General features: G+C 43.7%; 1 protein-coding gene across 3 annotated transcripts in view; it reads right to left on the reverse strand.

Annotated features, from left to right (window-relative positions):
- Positions 1-20491, reverse strand: part of TRPA1 (transient receptor potential cation channel subfamily A member 1) — a 248856-nt gene that overhangs the window by 200856 nt on the left and 27509 nt on the right. For 2 of the 3 annotated variants that reach the window (XM_069731475.1, XM_069731473.1), the window contains exon 1: positions 7111-7475. In XM_069731475.1, the coding sequence (XP_069587576.1) occupies positions 7111-7236 (126 nt within the window). In that variant the 5' untranslated portion in view covers positions 7237-7475. Of the gene's footprint in view, positions 1-7110; positions 7476-20491 lie in introns of those variants that run through there. The other variant, XM_069731474.1, reaches the window with a different exon arrangement.

A 20491-nucleotide genomic window follows, 5' to 3' on the forward strand; every position in this document is an offset into this window, starting at 1 on the left:
CTTGATTATTCTCTTGTGAAATTTCTCATCATGCGTACCAAAAATGCAAACGCAGGAAAAACGCTTATAAACGCGTAAAAACGCCGCATTTTTTTAACCGCATGCGAAAACGCATGCGTCTAAAAAACGCAGCGTTTGTAAGCGTTTATATGCGTTTTTTTCACCACCTGCGTTTGCGTTTTAAACACTGGGTTTTTAAACGCAAATGTGAAACTAGCCTTAAATGGGTGTCGGACTATCGTTGCTTTGGCAATCGTTCATCCGACATCATCATCTCTCTCATACACAGGAGCCCTTGCTCAAACAAGATACCTGTCGGCAGCTTATCTCCAGGAGAACAATGTGATTGGTAGTTTGAAATCTGACATGCCCCATCAACATTTCTGCAACCGATTGGCTGGTGTCACCATTCAAAATAGTGTTGACCGAACATGTCCCTATCGGCAGATGCGGCTGACATTAGTTTAATGTACATGGGTGGTTTTACACTAAATCCCCTTGAATCAGGGAGAAATACTTTGAGCATCATATGAGGGCAACACTATTATATTTTTATGGTATCCACTATATAATTGTCTAAGGGTCACTTTCGTCTGTCCTTCTTTCTTTCTTTCTGTCATGGTTATTCATTCGCTGATTGGTCTCGGCAGCTGGCTGACATGGCTGCTGCGACCAATCAGTGACGGCCACAGTCCGGAAGAAAATGGACGCTCCTTCCTACCCGCAGTCATTGCCCGGAGTCCGCATACTCCCCTCTGGTCAGCGCTCACACAGGGTTAATGGCAGCGTTGACCGGAGCGTAACGCACTCGGTTAACGCTGCTATTAACCCTGTGTGATCAACTTTTTACTATTCATACTGCCTATGCAGCATGAATAGTAAAAATATCTAATGTTAAAAATAATAAAAATAATAAAAAATAGTTACGTACTCACCCTCCGGTGGCCCCCCTGGATCAGGAACCGGCTTTTCCCGCTCCGCTCGATGCCCCGGTGACCACTGCATGCATTGCGGTCTCACGAGATGATGACGTACGGTCTCGCGAGACCGCTACGTCATCATCTTGCGAGACCGCAATGCAATCTTCAGACCGGAGTGCGCAACAAGCATCGAGAACTGCCCGCTTCGATCCGGAGGCTCCAGGAGGTGAGTATGTAACTATTTTTTATTTTAATTCTTTTTTTTAAACAGGGATATGGTGCATACTACGTAGTTGGGCAATATACTATGTGAACTACGTGGCTGGTCAATATACTACGTGACTGGGCAATATACTATGTGAACTACGTGGCTGGTCAATATACTACGTGGCTGGGCAATATACTAGGTGGCTGGGCAATATACTACGTGGCTGGGCAATATACTACGTGGCTGGGCAATATACTACGTGGCTGGGCAATATACTACGTGGACATACATATTCTAGAATACCTGATGCGTTAGAATCGGGCCACCATCTAGTATGATATATTCTTTACAGGACGCTCATAAAACTTCAATCTTACACACAGAAAATGATTTATAACTTCTAGCTGTTGACTCTAACTCTTTGTGAAAGGACTTGATTTATCTCACAAGTACTCACTGAATACACTTTTACAGTGGCATGCCACCAATGGCGGCACACCACGCAGCTGTTATGGGGCCCGTGAGTCAGGCCTACCCCACCTGGGATTGCATGTACAACTGTATCAGCATCATGGATGCTGATACAGTTGAAAACAATGATGAAAGAGGGAGCCGTCCACGCCGTCCTCTGCATGTGAGCTCTGATGTCTCAGTGCAGCGGGTGCTATGACATTACTTCATGACACCTGCTGTGCCCAGAGACTGGAGCAGTGGGAGAATGAGGAGTGGTATTTATTTAATTATTTTAAAGCCATTATACTTTAAAGTACCAAGGGGGTGCATTATGCTATATGTATGGAAGGCTATATAGGGCTTATTATAATATTTGGAGTGCTACGTGGCTGCAAGTATACTATTTGGAGAGCTACGTGGCGGCCATTATACTATATACAAGAAATTATACAATGTGGAAGATTGTTTAGGGGCCATTATACTGTGTGGAGGGTTGTGTTGGGGTTATTATACTGTTTGGAGGTCTAGTGGGGGCCATTATACAGTGTTGAGGGTTGTTTTGGGGACCTCATACTGTGTGAAGAGGTATGGGGGCTGCTATACTGTATGTCAGTTCATTATTCTGAATGGAAAGCTGTGTTGGGATCACAGTTTGGGAATCACACTGTGTCGAGGTCACCATACTTTGCTGAAGCGGGGGTACAGTAGGAGCATCATACTGTGCATGCGGAGGGTACTGTGGGGTGATCATACTGTGTTTGTGGAGGCACGTTTGTTGGAATCATACTTTATGAGTGAAATGAACTGGCAATCTAGGGGCATTAGTAGAATGAAAATTACTTTGTAAGGGCTGCAACGTTATGAGATATGCATTTTTTGGGGGCGAGAGGGGGGATTAGAACTTTTGCTATAGGTCGCCATGATTTCTACGTATGCCTCTGCACTTTGATGGTTTCTAAATTGGACTGACGCAATGCATACCGTACATAAAAAACACTGCTGAATATATCCTAAGTTTATTCTTAGCACATAATGATTTGAAAATAAAGTTTGAGGATTTTTAACTAAAAACTAGAACCTCGATATAAGAATATTTTTCTATTGTGTATTATTGCAGTTTGTAAAGCAGTAGAAGGAATAAAACACGTGGTAACAGTGAGTCACACTGGAACTCATTCAACGGCCATGCAAACAGAGATCTGATTGAAAACAAAACAGGACACTGGAGCATAAAGTATGTTACTCCAAGTGTAGCTCTAATTCTATACTGGAAATTAGGACACAACTTATGTTTTACAGTGTAATATAAGGAAATGATACTGTGGAAAATGCTGTGTACCAATCAAAAGTGCACACAATAATATATTTTATTTTCTTCTGAAAGAATGTAAATGAGATTCTCCAACACATTGATGCATAGTCAAATATATGCTGCACTTTTGTGATGGAGTAACTTCTATCAGTAACTAAATCAATAACTAAGCTTGTGCCATATTTTTGTTCAGGCACAGGGGGAGGAGAATGAAGCACCACAATTATTAAACATGTGCCCCACTTTATTAAAAAATTACAACATAAGTTGTGTTTCTATATGGTACATAAGGCCATATTCACATCTGATGGATGTTTTCCACAGTGTATTTTCCAGCAACAGCACAATCACAAATAAGTCACATATGCAGCACACTGATGACCCAAGTTGGCCTTGTACAAGAAAACTCTCCCCCCACTACCATTGCCAAAGCCAAAGGACAAATTGGCTATACCACTGACAATATGGCCGGGGTCACAATTTTTAATCCAATGCGGGAAACTCGCGCAAGTATCTTGCATCAATACCCGGCACTGCCATCGGCACTCAGGACCGGAGTGTGAGGCTGCATGTATTTTTATGTAGTCACACACTCCGGTTCCGAGTGCCTGCGGCAGTGCCTGGTATTGATGCGAGAGACTCGTGTAAGTTTCTCGCATTGCACTCGCAAGTGTGACCCTGGCCTAAGTTTAAGGCTATGGTCACACAATCAGTATGTGGTCAGTATTTTACATCAGTATCTGTAAGCCAAAACCAGGAGTGGAACAATCAAAGGAAATGTAACATAGTAACATAGTAACATAGTAACATAGTTAGTAAGGCCGAAAAAAGACATTTGTCCATCCAGTTCAGCCTATATTCCATCATAATAAATACCCAGATCTACGTCCTTCTACAGAACCTAATAATTGTATGATACAATATTGTTCTGCTCCAGGAAGACATCCAGGCCTCTCTTGAACCCCTCGACTGAGTTCGCCATCACCACCTCCTCAGGCAAGCAATTCCAGATTCTCACTGCCCTAACAGTAAAGAATCCTCTTCTATGTTGGTGGAAAAACCTTCTCTCCTCCAGACGCAAAGAATGCCCCCTTGTGCCCGTCACCTTCCTTGGTATAAACAGATCCTCAGCGAGATATTTGTATTGTCCCCTTATATACTTATACATGGTTATTAGATCGCCCCTCAGTCGTCTTTTTTCTAGACTAAATAATCCTAATTTCGCTAATCTATCTGGGTATTGTAGTTCTCCCATCCCCTTTATTAATTTTGTTGCCCTCCTTTGTACTCTCTCTAGTTCCATTATATCCTTCCTGAGCACCGGTGCCCAAAACTGGACACAGTACTCCATGTGCGGTCTAACTAGGGATTTGTACAGAGGCAGTATAATGCTCTCATCATGTGTATCCAGACCTCTTTTAATGCACCCCATGATCCTGTTTGCCTTGGCAGCTGCTGCCTGGCACTGGCTGCTCCAGGTAAGTTTATCATTAACTAGGATCCCCAAGTCCTTCTCCCTGTCAGATTTACCCAGTGGTTTCCCGTTCAGTGTGTAATGGTGATATTGATTCCCTCTTCCCATGTGTATAACCTTACATTTATCATTGTTAAACCTCATCTGCCACCTTTCAGCCCAAGTTTCCAACTTATCCAGATCCATCTGTAGCAGAATACTATCTTCTCTTGTATTAACTGCTTTACATAGTTTTGTATCATCTGCAAATATCGATATTTTACTGTGTAAACCTTCTACCAGATCATTAATGAATATGTTGAAGAGAACAGGAGAATGTAAAATAGAAACACGTCACCACTTCTGTATTTTTCACCCACTCCTGGTTTAGCCTTTTAAATACTGATGTGAAATGCTGCTCAAATACCGATAGTGTGACCGTAGCCCAAAGGCTTGTTCAGAAAAGTGTATAATATGTACGTGTGCTGTCTTAGAAAAAATCGTACCACACTCCGTCCAATGTAACATTGGAGGGCTGTACAGATGATAGTTTTTTTTCATTTGAACCAAGGGCTGCAATGAAAAAAATTGCAGCATGAACTATTCTTGCCTGATTCTAGGATAAGAGTTGTCTCTTCAATTTGTTAGGTATGTGAACCCTATGCTGAACATCAGTGTGGCATCTGATTTTTATCATTTGGCCATATTCAGATGGTAAGTATTTTGGTCTGTATTTTACGTCAGTACTTATAAGCCAAAACCAGGAGTGGGTGAGAAATACAGAAGTAGTGATGTGTTTCTATTATACATGCGGCATCCATGTATCTGAGCCTCCTGATGATCCTAATTGGTGAAACGCGTTGAGGCATGTTTGGACATCATATATGATGAGTACCTCTTTTTTGACTTACTGTTATCATCATGATATAATATATAACACCAGTTTTTGATCTGTGCTGTGTGTTATTTTGTTTTTCAACCTGCCTTAAATTGGTTAACATGGCCACCTTTTGGGTGTTTTGTATGGCTAAGCCCATGAAGGTATTAGTTAATCTTCAGGGATTCCTAGGGTGAGCAGCCGCTGAGTGGGGGCGCCATATCCGCTGAACATTAGGGTGCCAACCCCCGCAGCTAGGCAGGATTTCATATCAGCAGAGAACAGTTGAGTGAGGTACTATATGTTTTTATGCACTTCTGCACTTTTGTTAATGTGTCATGCACCCTTTCACACACTAGTCGAATATTGCCATCTGCCACCCATCAATCCTCCATTGGCAATCCATGTCTCTTTTCATTTTCCTGTGGTGTTTAAATGGTGGTCTATCTGAGACACCAGCCAGGGGTGAACCCAGGAGATTTAGGGACAGACGTCGAGCAGCGGGGGCGCCAGTCTCGTATTATTTGTCAGGGTGCCATCCTCCGCTGATAGGCAGTCTAAATCTGGCTTAAGTGTCAGGGTATGTGCACACGTCAGGATTTCTTGCAGAAATTTTCCTGACAGAAATCCGCATGTGTTTTTTTTTCCGTTTTTGACACGTTTTTGATGCGTTTTTTGTGCGTTTTTTTCCCAAATGCATAGAATAGCGGGAAAAATGCAGAAAATCCGCAAAATTAATGAACATGCTGCTTTTTTTTACCGCGATGCGTTTTTTTCGCGGAAAAAAACACATCATGTGCACAAAACATGCAGAATGCATTCTAAATGATAGGATGCATAATGTATGCGTTTTTAATGAGTTTTTATAGCATTTTTACCGCGAAAAAACCTGAACGTGTGCACATAGCCTCAGGGTTATTTAGTCAGCACGGTTGTCTGCATGTTGATTGTATTTTTTTAATGGTTTTTAAGTGACTAATTAAAGGATAAATATTCTCTTCAGTATCATTGTGATATAAGCTTTTTTGTTGTTTTTCTTGATTTTTGTTTTACCTTATTTAAAATAATTTTCTTCAGTTTTTTCTATTATACTTTCCTTTTGATTGTTCCTCTCCTGATTTTGGCTTACAAATACTGAGGTAAAATACTGACTAAATACTGAACTTGTGAACGTGGCCATACTTTGCCATTATTAATATAGGAAGCAAGTAAATTCTTTAAATGTAGATGCATTAAAACAGATCATACACGGATCGCATATGGACATCACACGGATGTTATAGGGGTGTAAAAAACAGAAACACTGATTATAATATGGATGAAAATCCACAGTTTTGTGGATGAAGCTTGGAGGATATTTCATATGCTCATCTCACCATAGCCTAAGACTGATGTTTCACCTATAACGTAGCTTGGCTTTGAACCCATGGTAAACCTAAACTTATTTTTTAGGGTAATGGATATAATTTTTATTTCCAGATATTTGAGAGGGAGGCATCTAATAATAGAGCAGGGCAGAGGTATGGAAATGACATTTGCCTCTGGGCTGCTTATTCTGCCTGTGCTGCGCTGCTCATGGTCACACTCATGTTACAGTTCTTCCATATAATCTGATTATAATATGTACTAAGACTGTCATGTTCACTTTGGCTTAGTAATGATTCATCACTTTTTAGATGTGCAAAACAATTCTTTTGCTGTTTTGGCTACAGTAGTTGTATGTGCTGACAGACATCAGGGAAGCTGCAAGTAATTCTACAACCCTAGGGCATCTTTGGTGGAAATGCAATGCCAAGAATGCAAGGCCAGCCTAATCTGTTGAGATCAAGTGACTCCTATAAGCCTATACATAAATATACTTATACACAGCACTGTAAACTCACATACCTTAAATATAAGCCTTGGGTCGTCCTCCATGGAAGTGCAGGAGTCAGAGTTTAGGACGACCCCATCATATGGCCCACTGTCCTTCTCGCCTGCTGGCTGGAACATTCTCCTGATAGACTTCTTCATATTTCATCTGTTATTTCCTTCTTCCTACAGATAAAAATGCCACAGTCACCATAGATATTACAGCAGGCTTGTGCAGGGGTCAGGTCTAGAGGAGTCTGTACAAGTGACACAAAGGATTAATATATATTCCCTGCTCTTTCCTAAACTTGACCACCAACATGTGAAGGAACCAAGATAGAAATGTAAAGTTGCACTGATTTTGTGTGTCCCACTGCTGTTTGTCAGGATCAGAAATGTTCAATGCATGCTGCCGTGTATAATGTAAGTAAATGGGAGGCTGCAGAACAGAAACTCCCTCGTCAAGTCCCGCCTAAGCATCAGAAGCCAACCTCAAGAGCGAGTCCTGACAGGCTATGTGTAGGATTTCTCCAGAGTTATCGCACTCAGTGGATATCAGGCACCTTTTATAGTGTTCCTAACGTCATGTATGGTGTCATGGACAGACCACGAGGTGACACATTGCAATGACTGGATAATCTTATTCTTCATCATACTGTACTGCTGGAGAAGAAGCTATAGACACAGAAAAAAATAAATTCTGCTGTGGTCTGGAAGGAGCCTTTGTAACTTTTCCCTGTAATCTAGGCTGGATTTGTTGATCTAACTGTGATATGATTGTACTGTTTGTAATGTTTAGTTAGTGTTATAATATGCACAGGTGCCAAGGTTTCCTGCCTGTTTGACAACACTTACAGTAATTATAGTCAACAGACAGCCTCTATACTGCAATAATGTAGAACGGCATCTTATACAGCAGACAACTGTGCTGCATATTATGTTATTTATTACGTGTCACTTATAGAGCATCATCATATTCCACAGAGTCTGCCAAACATCATCATTGTCCCCATTGAGGCTCACAATCTAGACTCCCTATCAGTATGTCTTTGGAGTGTGAGAGGAAACTGGAGAACCCGGAGGAAACCCACGCAAACACGGGGAGAACATACAAACTCCTTGCAGATGTTTTCCTTGATGGGATTTCAAACCCAGAACCCCAGTATTGCAAAGCAACCATGCTAACCACTGAGCCACAATGCTGCCCCAATATGTTGTACATATGGATAGATAATAGTGTATTACTTTGTAGGAACATTCCACTAGCTAAAAAAATTATTGCAAGTTGGCAGATCTTCACGATTCCCTCACTTACACCCTCAGAGACTCAATTTTAAAGAGAGTCTGTCAGGAGATTTTGACAGTATAAACTAAACAGATAGCCTTGTAAGGGATACAATAAAATATTCTCACTTTAATGTTTTAACTGTTGCCTTTGTTCTATAGAATCTGAAGTTTAATTAAATACACTAATTGGAGTGCATGGTTTCGCCTTTCTCCACCTTCCTTACTGGTGGTTGACATCACTTGCCTGGAGTGAGCATTGTCCACAGAAAAAGCTCAGACAACCCAGCTCTGTCAATTTCCAATAAGGAAAAATTAGGGTTGTAACTTAACCAAAATAAGCGTCCCAAAAGCACTAATTAACTACAAAACCAAGGAACAACAAATATGCAAGTATAGAAGTAGATATGTAATATGCCTTGCAAAAGTATTCGGCTCCTAGGAACTTTTCAACCTTTTCCCACATATCATGATTCAAACATAAAGATACCAAATGTAAATTTTTGCTGAAGAATCAACAACAAGTGGAACACAATTGTGAAGTTGAACAAAATGTATTGGTTATTTTAAATTTTTGTGGAAAATTAAAAACTAAAACGTGCGGCGTGCAATATAATTCAGCCCCTTTACTTTCAGTGCAGCAAACTCACTCCAGAAGTTCATTGTGGATCTCTGAATAATCCAATGTTGTCCTAAATGCCTAAAGATGATAAATATAATCCACCTGCGTGTAATCAAGTCTCCGTATAAATGCACCCGCTCTGTGATAGTCTCAGGGTTCTGTTTGAAGCACAGAGAGCATCATGAAGACCAAGGAACACAACAGGCAGGTCCGTGATACTGTTGTGGAGAAGTTTATAGCAGGATTTGGATACAAAATTATTTCCAAAACTTTAAACATCCCAAGGAACACTATGCAAGCGATCATATTGAAATGGAAGGAGTATCATACCACTACAAATCTACCAAGACCCGGCTGTCCCTCTAAACCTTCATCTCAAACAAGGAGAAGACTGATCAGAGATGCAGCCAAGAGGCCCATGATCACTCTGGATGAACTGCCGAAATCTACAGCTGAGGTGGGACAGTCTGTCCATAGGACAACAATCAGTTGTACGCTGCACAAATCTGGCCTTTATGGAAGAGTGGCAAGATGAAAGCCATTTCTCAGAGATAGCCATAAAAAGTGTTGTTTAAAGTTTGCAACAATTCACCTGGGAGATACACCAAACATGTGGAAGAAGGTGCTCTGGTCAGATGAAACCAAAATCGAACTTTTTGGCAACAATGCCAAATGATATGTTTGGTGTAAACGCAACACAGCTCATCACCCTCAACACACCATCCCCACTGTCAAACATGGTGGTAGCATCATGGTTTGGGCCTGCTTTTCTTCAGCAGGGACAGGGAAGATGGTTAAAATTGATGGGAAGATGGATGGGGCCAAATACAAGACCATTCTTGAAGAAAACCTGTTGGAGTCTGCAAAAGACCTGAGATTGGGACAGAGATTTGTCTTCCAACAAGACAATGATCCCAAACATAAAGCAAAATCTACAATGGAATGGTTCACAAATAAACATATCCAAGCGTTAGAATGGCCAAGTCAAAGTCCACACCTCAATCCAATCGAGAATCTGTGGAAAGAGCTGAAAACTGCTGTTCACAAACAATCTCCAACAAATCTCACTGAGATCGAGCTGTTTGCCAAGGAAGAATGGGCAAGAATTTCAATCTCTCGATGTAAAAAACTGATAGAGACATACCCCATGCGACTTTCAGCTGTAATCTCAGCAAAAGGTGGCTCATCAAAGTATTAAGTTAAAGGGGCTGAATAATATTGCACGCCCCACTTATCAGTTTTTGATTTTCCACAAAAATTTAAAATAACCAATAAATTTCTTTCAATTTCACAATTGTGTTCCACTTGTTGTTGATTCTTCACTAAAAATGTACATTTGGTATCTTTATGTTTGAAGCATGATATGTGGGAAAAGGTTGAAAAGTTCAAGGGAGCCAAATACAATGCTTGCGAAAGTATAAAAAAAATAATTTCCAAAATAAGAAACGTAGACAAGAAAGGTGGGTGAGCAAATAAAGGAAAATTATGCCATTGATGAAGACAATGCAGAGTGACATCTGAGCAAATTCACCTTAATTCTTGACACAGAATAAGTAGATAAGCCAGGGATAATGATTTGTTTCAAAGGTGTAAGTGACATATATACCAAAAGGTGCAATCAAAAACGAGCACGCAATTGATCCAAATATAAGAAAGATATAATAGTATAGATTAAGGGGCCAGCAATATTAAATGCATTGAATTACATACGGTTGAAATGGTACATATGGTAATGAGGACATGTTCAGGCTCACCAACCAATCACCTATTTCACCAATTATTCATCAGGGTTTTTTTTTTTTTTCAAATGGCCATTAAGAGACGCAGGAGTATGCAAACCCATTGGTTGGAATGGTGAACTGAGCCTCTGGCCACGCCCGGGCAATTCTGAGAACGGCAATCACCCTATTTGAATGGATTGATCGATATCCACTAGTGAGGAGCGAGTGTGCTCGCATATCGTGTTATCCAAGCATGCTTGTGTGTTATGCGAGTATCTCGGGCATGCTTAAGTAATGTGTTCGAGTACCTGCAGCTGCATGATTTAATGAAAAGGAAGTCCCCGTATGTGTGGTGCTGTCTAACCTGCCATGAAACATGCAGCTGCAGGGACTTGAACATATTACTCGAGCACGCCCAGGATACTCAGATAACACCCTTGCATGCTCAGATAACATAATACCAGAGCATGCTCGCTCATGACTAATATTCAAGTATGCACCCCACCACTACATTTATTTGATTGGCCAGAGATGACTGATTGCTGTCCCCTTAAATAGGTGATAATTTGCTAGCTTCCAACAAAAAATTCAAAGCTCTGGATCCCTAGTACACAATTTGTAACAGGTACGCAACCTACTTTGATGCAGTTATTAAGAATATCTTCTTATATACTAGTGAGGATGTTCGCCATCTCAATCACTAGCCCTCCATAACACTGGGTCTTGGCGGCACACCTGCTACCTCTTTCAGCCTATAGCTATGTTCCTAACCACCCTGGATCTGCACATTGTGTTGACCAGAACCTGACCATTTATATGACACATGAGCTCGAAGAACCTATTGGGGACATGACACAGACAAACATTAATCAGGGAAAGATTGTGAATCACCAGCAACAGAATAAACTTCAGGCAAACTCAGCTCTATAAGTTAATTCAGTCTTGTAAGGTTAATTTCAATAAATATATGTACAAAAGGTAAAATTATATACAAGACCGAAGGTAAAATTATATACAAATAGTCAAATATTGCAGATCAATTACCTCATACAATGTTCAGGTGCTTGAGTGAAAAAGTCAATCCTTAGGGAGGTTAATAGCTTAATCTCAGTAAATCCTCATAGGAAGTAAGAGAAAAACTTTCCAATTTCCTCACTGTGAGTGTTCATAGGCTTATAGTCATTACACCGAGGAAGGGCAGCTTCTTTCTGACCAATTATACATGATACTGGTACGGATCATTAGAGGATCTGGGTATAATTCTCTTTTATGGATATATTCTATTCATACAGTAATACCCTATATTACTGACCTTGCCTCCTCCAAAACTGAATGCTTAAAGAGAACCCCTCATCAGTAGAGTTGAGCGACCTTGACCTTTTTAGAGTCGAGCCGGGTTTCGCGAAACCCGACTATCTCAAAAGTCGGGTCGAGTGAAATCGGCCGATTATGACGTAAAGTCGGGATCGACCGAAACACGAAACCCAATGCAAGTCAATGGGGCAGCATAGTCGGCAGTGAGTGGGGGCCAGGAAAACACCTAGAGTGCCCATTTTAATGTCAAAACCATCCATTCTTCTTAATGAAGCTTGTCAAGCGTAATTTACCTTATAATAATTGGAAGGCATTTGAAATTGGGGGTCATTTGGCTAAAGTTGTGGTGGGTAGGGCTGGTTCAAGTAATTAGTGGGCCCAAGAAATCTGGACCACGTCACGGCAGTGGAGCAGGGAGAGGTAAGTATTTCAACTTTGCAAGTGCTGTGAACCTGAGCAAGCAGGGGGGGCCCACTCGTTGGCATTGGCACTGGCACAGGGCCCCTCAAAGTACAGCGGTGTGTTTGCACGGCGGGGGCGCCTCCCACCGGCAGCAACACTTTTGCGTACTATGAGAGGCCCTGTGCCAGTGACGTCGCCAACTAGTATTCCTCCCCCCACCTGATGAAGGAACCTGCACTTTCATCTGCACCTTCCTCTTTGTCCCCGTGTAAGGTGGTATGGTATGCGGGAAGAGCAACCTGACTTTCAGCAGGGTCACAATGTTGTTGTGTAGCGTGCACGGGGAATGTTGCGTTATGGGTCAATGTACCAGCAGACTCATCTATCACTGGCTGGGCAATGGGCAGGATGAGGAGGAAACACAGATATAGGCCCAAAGAATAAAGTTGGCTAAATGCAGTTCAAAATGGGTAACACAGGAATAACCAGGGGGCATTGCAGTGGAGGACAACTGGAATGAGAGGCTGACACAGAGAGTAGGCCCAAATCAGTAAGTAGTCGAAATGCAGTTCAAAATTGGCAACCGTAGTAAACAGGCGGCACAGCTTTGTTCAGTGGAGAACAGCAAGGAGTGGCAGACACCGAGACACAAGATGTGCGAAACCGGCTAAATAAGATTAAAATAGATAAATCTCCGGGTCCGGATGGCATACACCCACGAGTACTAAGAGAACTAAGTAATGTAATAGATAAACCATTATTTCTTATTTTTAGTGACTCTATAGCGACAGGGTCTGTTCCGCAGGACTGGCGCATAGCAAATGTGGTGCCAATATTCAAAAAGGGCTCTAAAAGTGAACCTGGAAATTATAGGCCAGTAAGTCTAACCTCTATTGTTGGTAAAATATTTGAAGGGTTTCTGAGGGATGTTATTCTGGATTATCTCAATGAGAATAACTGTTTAACTCCATATCAGCATGGGTTTATGAGAAATCGCTCCTGTCAAACCAATCTAATCAGTTTTTATGAAGAGGTAAGCTATAGACTGGACCAAGGTGAGTCATTGGACGTGGTATATCTCGATTTTTCCAAAGCGTTTGATACCGTGCCGCACAAGAGGTTGGTACACAAAATGAGAATGCTTGGTCTGGGGGAAAATGTGTGTAAATGGGTTAGTAACTGGCTTAGTGATAGAAAGCAGAGGGTGGTTATAAATGGTATAGTCTCTAACTGGGTCGCTGTGACCAGTGGGGTACCGCAGGGGTCAGTATTGGGACCTGTTCTCTTCAACATATTCATTAATGATCTGGTAGAAGGTTTACACAGTAAAATATCGATATTTGCAGATGATACAAAACTATGTAAAGCAGTTAATACAAGAGAAGATAGTATTCTGCTACAGATGGATCTGGATAAGTTGGAAACTTGGGCTGAAAGGTGGCAGATGAGGTTTAACAATGATAAATGTAAGGTTATACACATGGGAAGAGGGAATCAATATCACCATTACACACTGAACGGGAAACCACTGGGTAAATCTGACAGGGAGAAGGACTTGGGGATCCTAGTTAATGATAAACTTACCTGGAGCAGCCAGTGCCAGGCAGCAGCTGCCAAGGCAAACAGGATCATGGGGTGCATTAAAAGAGGTCTGGATACACATGATGAGAGCATTATACTGCCTCTGTACAAATCCCTAGTTAGACCGCACATGGAGTACTGTGTCCAGTTTTGGGCACCGGTGCTCAGGAAGGATATAATGGAACTAGAGAGAGTACAAAGGAGGGCAACAAAATTAATAAAGGGGATGGGAGAACTACAATACCCAGATAGATTAGCGAAATTAGGATTATTTAGTCTAGAAAAAAGACGACTGAGGGGCGATCTAATAACCATGTATAAGTATATAAGGGGACAATACAAATATCTCGCTGAGAATCTGTTTATACCAAGGAAGGTGACGGGCACAAGGGGGCATTCTTTGCGTCTGGAGGAGAGAAGGTTTTTCCACCAACATAGAAGAGGATTCTTTACTGTTAGGGCAGTGAGAATCTGGAATTGCTTGCCTGAGGAGGTGGTGATGGCGAACTCAGTCGAGGGGTTCAAGAGAGGCCTGGATGTCTTCCTGGAGCAGAACAATATTGTATCATACAATTATTAGGTTCTGTAGAAGGACGTAGATCTGGGTATTTATTATGATGGAATATAGGCTGAACTGGATGGACAAATGTCTTTTTTCGGCCTTACTAACTATGTTACTATGTATGTTACTATGTTACTATGATAGTAGGCCCCAACCCAACTAGTAGGCCAAATGCAGTCTAACATTAACAACTACTTAACGAGCGCCTGAAAACGGAATTTCAGGACAGGAAACCAGGAGAACAGCAAAGAGCGGCAGACACTGTTAGTAGGCCCCAAACCAACTAGTACGCCAAATGCAGTTGTTCCATTTAACCACAATTTAACGAGAGCCTGAAGATAGAAGCTCAGGAAAGGCAACCTGGAGAACACCTGGAGTGGAACACACCATCTCTCTCCACCCCATACCCATTTTGTAGGCCTAATGCAGTGTAGTTTTCTACAACTACTAAACGAGAGTCGGAAGACCGAAGCAATGGCAAGGAAACCTGGGGAACACCTTGGAGTGTAACACACCATCTCTCTCCACCCGATACCCAATTTGTAGGCCTAATGCAGTGTAGTTTTCTACAACTACTAAACGAGAGTCGGAAGACCGAAGCAATGGCAAGGAAACCTGGGGAACACCTTGGAGTATAACACACCATCTCTCTCCACCCGATACCCATTTTGTAGGCCTAATGCAGTGTAGTTTTCTACAACTACTAAACGAGAGTCGGAAGACCGAAGCAATGGCAAGGAAACCTGGGGAACACCTTGGAGTGTAACACACCATCTCTCTCCACCCGATACCCAATTTGTAGGCCTAATGCAGTGTAGTTTTCTACAACTACTAAACGAGAGTCGGAAGACCGAAGCAATGGCAAGGAAACCTGGGGAACACCTTGGAGTGTAACACACCATCTCTCTCCACCCGATACCCATTTTGTAGGCCTAATGCAGTGTAGTTTTCTACAACTACTAAACGAGAGTCGGAAGACCGAAGCAATGGCAAGGAAACCTGGGGAACACCTTGGAGTGTAACACACCATCTCTCTCCACCCGATACCCAATTTGTAGGCCTAATGCAGTGTAGTTTTCTACAACTACTAAACGAGAGTCGGAAGACCGAAGCAATGGCAAGGAAACCTGGGGAACACCTTGGAGTGTAACACACCATCTCTCTCCACCCCATACCCAATTTGTAGGCCTAATGCAGCCTACTTTCCGACAACTACTAAACGAGAGCATGAAGATCGAAGCTCAGGAAAGGCAACCTGGGGAACACCTTGGAGTGTAACACACCCTCTCTCTACACCACGGAAGGGCTGATTCTTAGGAAGGAAGGCTGTCGGAAAGAAGCAGGGCGCGTCCGAGGGTGATTATATTCTTATTAGGTATATACTCACCCTCGGACGCGCCCTGCTTCTTTATTTGTAATGAATGTTTATTTGCAATGTGGTTTTGACTTACTCTATTTTTTTGGTAAATAATGATTTTATTATTTTCATTGTTTTGCATCTTCTTGGCAATAATATAAAGAAGACGCGACAGGACAACACTCGGTGGATGCCATATCTGTGTTTTAAATTGAAAAAAACTTTCAGTTAACTACTTGCAGGAGAAAGTTATTGTAGCTGGTGGCCATTTTTAGTACTGTACCAGATTTTTGTTGTATGTGTTTGTTTTTAATGTTAAAATGTCTGCATTTAATATCTCTCCAGTATTTTCTTTTTTATAAGCAAAACACTTATTTTTATATTTTCTGATGTTGGTTCAAGGGGTACACGGGCAGCAGTAGACAGGTCAGTGGAGGCATAGTGGAAGGAGGAACCGCAGACAGGCTTTGTAGGCCTAACATAATAAATTGGGCTGGCTGTAGGCAGTTTAAAATTGGTTCCAGGGGAACACGGGCAGCAGTGGCCTGGTCAGTGTAGTAGTAGTGGAAAGAACGGGCCGCAGACAGGCTTTGAAGGCCTAACATAACAAAAATTGGGATGTAGGCAATTTACAATTGGTTCCAGGGGAACACGGACAGCAGTAGACAGGTCAGTGGAGGCCTAGTGGAAGGAGGGACCGCAGACAGGCTTCGAAGCCCTAACATAATAAATTGGGCTGGCTGTAGGCAATTTAAAATTGGTTCCAGGGGAACACGGGCGGCAGTAGACAGGTCAGTGGAGGCCTAGTGGAAGGAGGGACCGCAGACAGGCTTCGAAGCCCTAACATAATAAATTGGGCTGGCTGTAGGCAATTTAAAATTGGTTCCAGGGGAACCCGGGCAGCAGTAGACAGGTCAGTGGAGGCCTAGTGGAAGGAGGGACCGCAGACAGGCTTCGAAGCCCTAACATAATAAATTGGGCTGGCTGTAGGCAATTTAAAATTGGTTCCAGGGGAACACGGGCGGCAGTAGACAGGTCAGTGGAGGCCTAGTGGAAGGAGGGACCGCAGACAGGCTTCGAAGCCCTAACATAATAAATTGGGCTGGCTGTAGGCAATTTAAAATTGGTTCCAGGGGAACCCGGGCAGCAGTAGACAGGTCAGTGGAGGCCTAGTGGAAGGAGGGACCGCAGACAGGCTTCGAAGCCCTGACATAATAAATTGGTCTGGCTGTAGGCAATTTAAAATTGGTTCCAGGGGAACCCGGGCAGCAGTAGACAGGTCAGTGGAGGCCTAGTGGAAGGAGGGACCGCAGACAGGCTTCGAAGGCCTAACATAATAAATTGGGCTGGCTGTAGGCAATTTAAAATTGGTTCCAGGGGAACACGGGCGGCAGTAGACAGGTCAGTGGAGGCCTAGTGGAAGGAGGGACCGCAGACAGGCTTCGAAGCCCTAACATAATAAATTGGGCTGGCTGTAGGCAATTTAAAATTGGTTCCAGGGGAACACGGGCGGCAGTAGACAGGTCAGTGGAGTCCTAGTGGAAGGAGGGACCGCAGACAGGCTTCGAAGCCCTAACATAATAAATTGGGTGGCTGTAGGCAATTTAAAATTGGTTTCAGGGGAACCCGGGCAGCAGTAGACAGGTCAGTGGAGGCCTAGTGGAAGGAGGGACCGCAGACAGGCTTCGAAGCCCTAACATAATAAATTGGGCTGGCTGTAGGCAATTTAAAATTGGTTCCAGGGGAACACGGACGGCAGTAGACAGGTCAGTGTAGGCCTAGTGGAAGGAGGGACCGCAGACAGGCTTCGAAGGCCTAACATAAGAAAAATGTCAATACAATGGTATTGACTGTGCCAGGCATTGAAGGATGTCAGCGCATAGACTAAACATTGGTGGAGCTGTGAGAGAAAATTTTGCAAGTGGTAGAGCACTGTTTGACCTGGGGGGGGGACTGTCTTGTGGCCGGCGGTACAGGCCCAGGGCCCCTCATATTACAACGGTGTGTCTGACGTTGGGTGCGCACCACCACCGCCAGACACTTTATTGTACTATGAGGGACCTAGTGGCAGTGCCGTCGACCAAAAGCGGGCACACCCACCTCTTCAGACAAACAGTACTCTCACGGGTGCTGGCGCCAAGTGGCGATACCACGGCCCCGTGTGGGGACTTTGGCCATTTAGGGAGGTGTTAACATGTCGGATGCTGGACAATCAGGTGCTGCAAATTACGAGATTGGAAAAGTCATTCAGAATAGTCCACAGGCAAGACCTTTACATAGGAAAGCTAGGTGTCAGCCGGGCAAGGTGGGGCAAAAGATTTCGAAATCCAGTTGTGGTTCATTTTAATGAAGGTTAGATCATCTACATTTTGGGTAGCCAGACGAGTCCTTTTTTCTGTTAGTATTGAACCTGCAGCACTGAATACTCTTTCTGATAGGACACTAGCTGCCGGGCAAGCAAGCTCCTGCAATGCATATTCTGCCAATTCTGGCCAGGTGTCTAATTTTGATGCCCAGTAATAAGGGATGAAAAATAGTTAGTAACCATACTGGACAAATGTTGTCTCCTGTCACTTTGAATTGATGCTGCAGTATCTGTCCTGTCTGCGGTCATAGCAAAATCACTCCACAACCTGGTCAGAAAACCCCTCTGGCCAACGCCACTTCTGATTTCTGCCCCTCTAACATCTCTGGTCTGCTGGCCCCTGCAGCTCGTGTTAGAACGATCACGGGCGCTGTGTGCAGGGAATGCCAGAAGCAAACGGTCAATAAGAGTTGATTGTTTGGTTGCTAATATTAGTTCCAAGTTCTCATGTGGCATTATATTTTGCAATTTGCCTTTATAGCGAGGATCAAGGAGGCAGGCCAACCAGTAATCGTCATCGTTCATCATTTTTGTTATGCGTGTGTCCCTTTTGAGGATACGTAAGGCATAATCCGCCATGTGGCCCAAAGTTCCAGTTCTCAAATCTGTGGTTGTGCTTGGTTGAGGGGCAGTTTCAGGCAAATCCACGACACTTGTGTCCCTCCAAAAACCACAACCCGGCCTTGCCGCGCCAACTATTTCCACTGGCCCCGGAAAAGCTTCCTCATTAAAAATATAATCATCCCCATCATCCTCCTCGTCCTCCTCCTCCTGTTCGCCCGCTACCTCATCCTGTACACTGCCGTGGCCAGACAATGGCTGACTGTCATCAAGGCTTTCCTCTTCCTCAGCTGCAGACGCCTGATCCTTTATGTGCGTCAAACTTTGCATCAGCAGACGCATTAGGGGGATGCTCATGCTTATTATGGCGTTGTCTGCACTAACCAGCCATGTGCATTCCTCAAAACACTGAAGGACTTGACACATGTCTTGAATCTTCGACCACTGCACACCTGACAACTCCATGTCTGCCATCCTACTGCCTGCCCGTGTATGTGTATCCTCCCACAAAAACATAACAGCCCGCCTCTGTTCACACAGTCTCTGAAGTATGTGCAGTGTTGAGTTCCACCTTGTTGCAACGTCTATGATTAGGCGATGCTGGGGAAGGTTCAAAGAACGCTGATAGGTCTGCATACGGCTGGAGTGTACGGGCGAACGGCGGATATGTGAGCAAAGTCCACGCACTTTGAGGAGCAGGTCGGATAACCCCGGATAACTTTTCAGGAAGCACTGCACCACCAGGTTTAAGGTGTGAGCCAGGCAAGGAATGTGTTTCAGTTGGGAAAGGGAGATGGCAGCCATGAAATTCCTTCCGTTATCACTCACTACCTTGCCTGCCTCAAGATCTACAGTGCCCAGCCACGACTGCGTTTCTTTCTGCAAGAACTCGGACAGAACTTCAGCGGTGTGTCTGTTGTCGCCCAAACACTTCATAGCCAATACAGCCTGCTGACGTTTGCCAGTAGCTGCCCCATAATGGGAGACCTGGTGTGCAACAGTGGCAGCTGCGGATGGAGTGGTTGTGCGACTGCGGTCTGTGGACGAGGTCTCGCTTCTGCAGGAGGACGAGGAGGAGGGGGTGCGAACGGCTACAGCCAACTGTTTCCTAGACTGTGGGCTAGGCAGAACTGTCCCAAACTTGCTGTCCCCTGTGGACCCTGCATCCACCACATTTACCCAGTGTGCCGTGATGGACACGTAACGTCCCTGGCCATGCCTACTGGTCCATGCATCTGTTGTCAGGTGCACCTTTGTGCTCACAGATTGCCTGAGTGCATGAACGATGCGCTCTTTAACATGCTGGTGGAGGGCTGGGATGGCTTTTCTGGAAAAAAAGTGTCGACTGGGTAGCTCGTAGCGTGGTACAGCGTAGTCCATCAGGGCTTTGAAAGCTTCGCTTTCAACTAACCGGTAGGGCATCATCTCTAACGACATTAGTCTAGCTATGTGGGCGTTCAAACCCTGTGTACGCGAATGCGAGGCTAAGTACTTCCTTTTTCTAACCATAGTCTCATGTAGGGTGAGCTGGACTGGAGAGCTGGAGATCGTGGAACTAGCGGGGGTGCCGGTGGACATGGCAGACTGAGAGACGGTGGAAGATGGTATTGTTGCCGCCGGTGCCCTAGATGCAGTGTTTCCTACTACG

This window comes from Ranitomeya imitator, chromosome 6 (genome assembly GCF_032444005.1).
Source record: "Ranitomeya imitator isolate aRanImi1 chromosome 6, aRanImi1.pri, whole genome shotgun sequence".
In the NCBI taxonomy this organism is placed as follows: domain Eukaryota; kingdom Metazoa; phylum Chordata; class Amphibia; order Anura; family Dendrobatidae; genus Ranitomeya; species Ranitomeya imitator.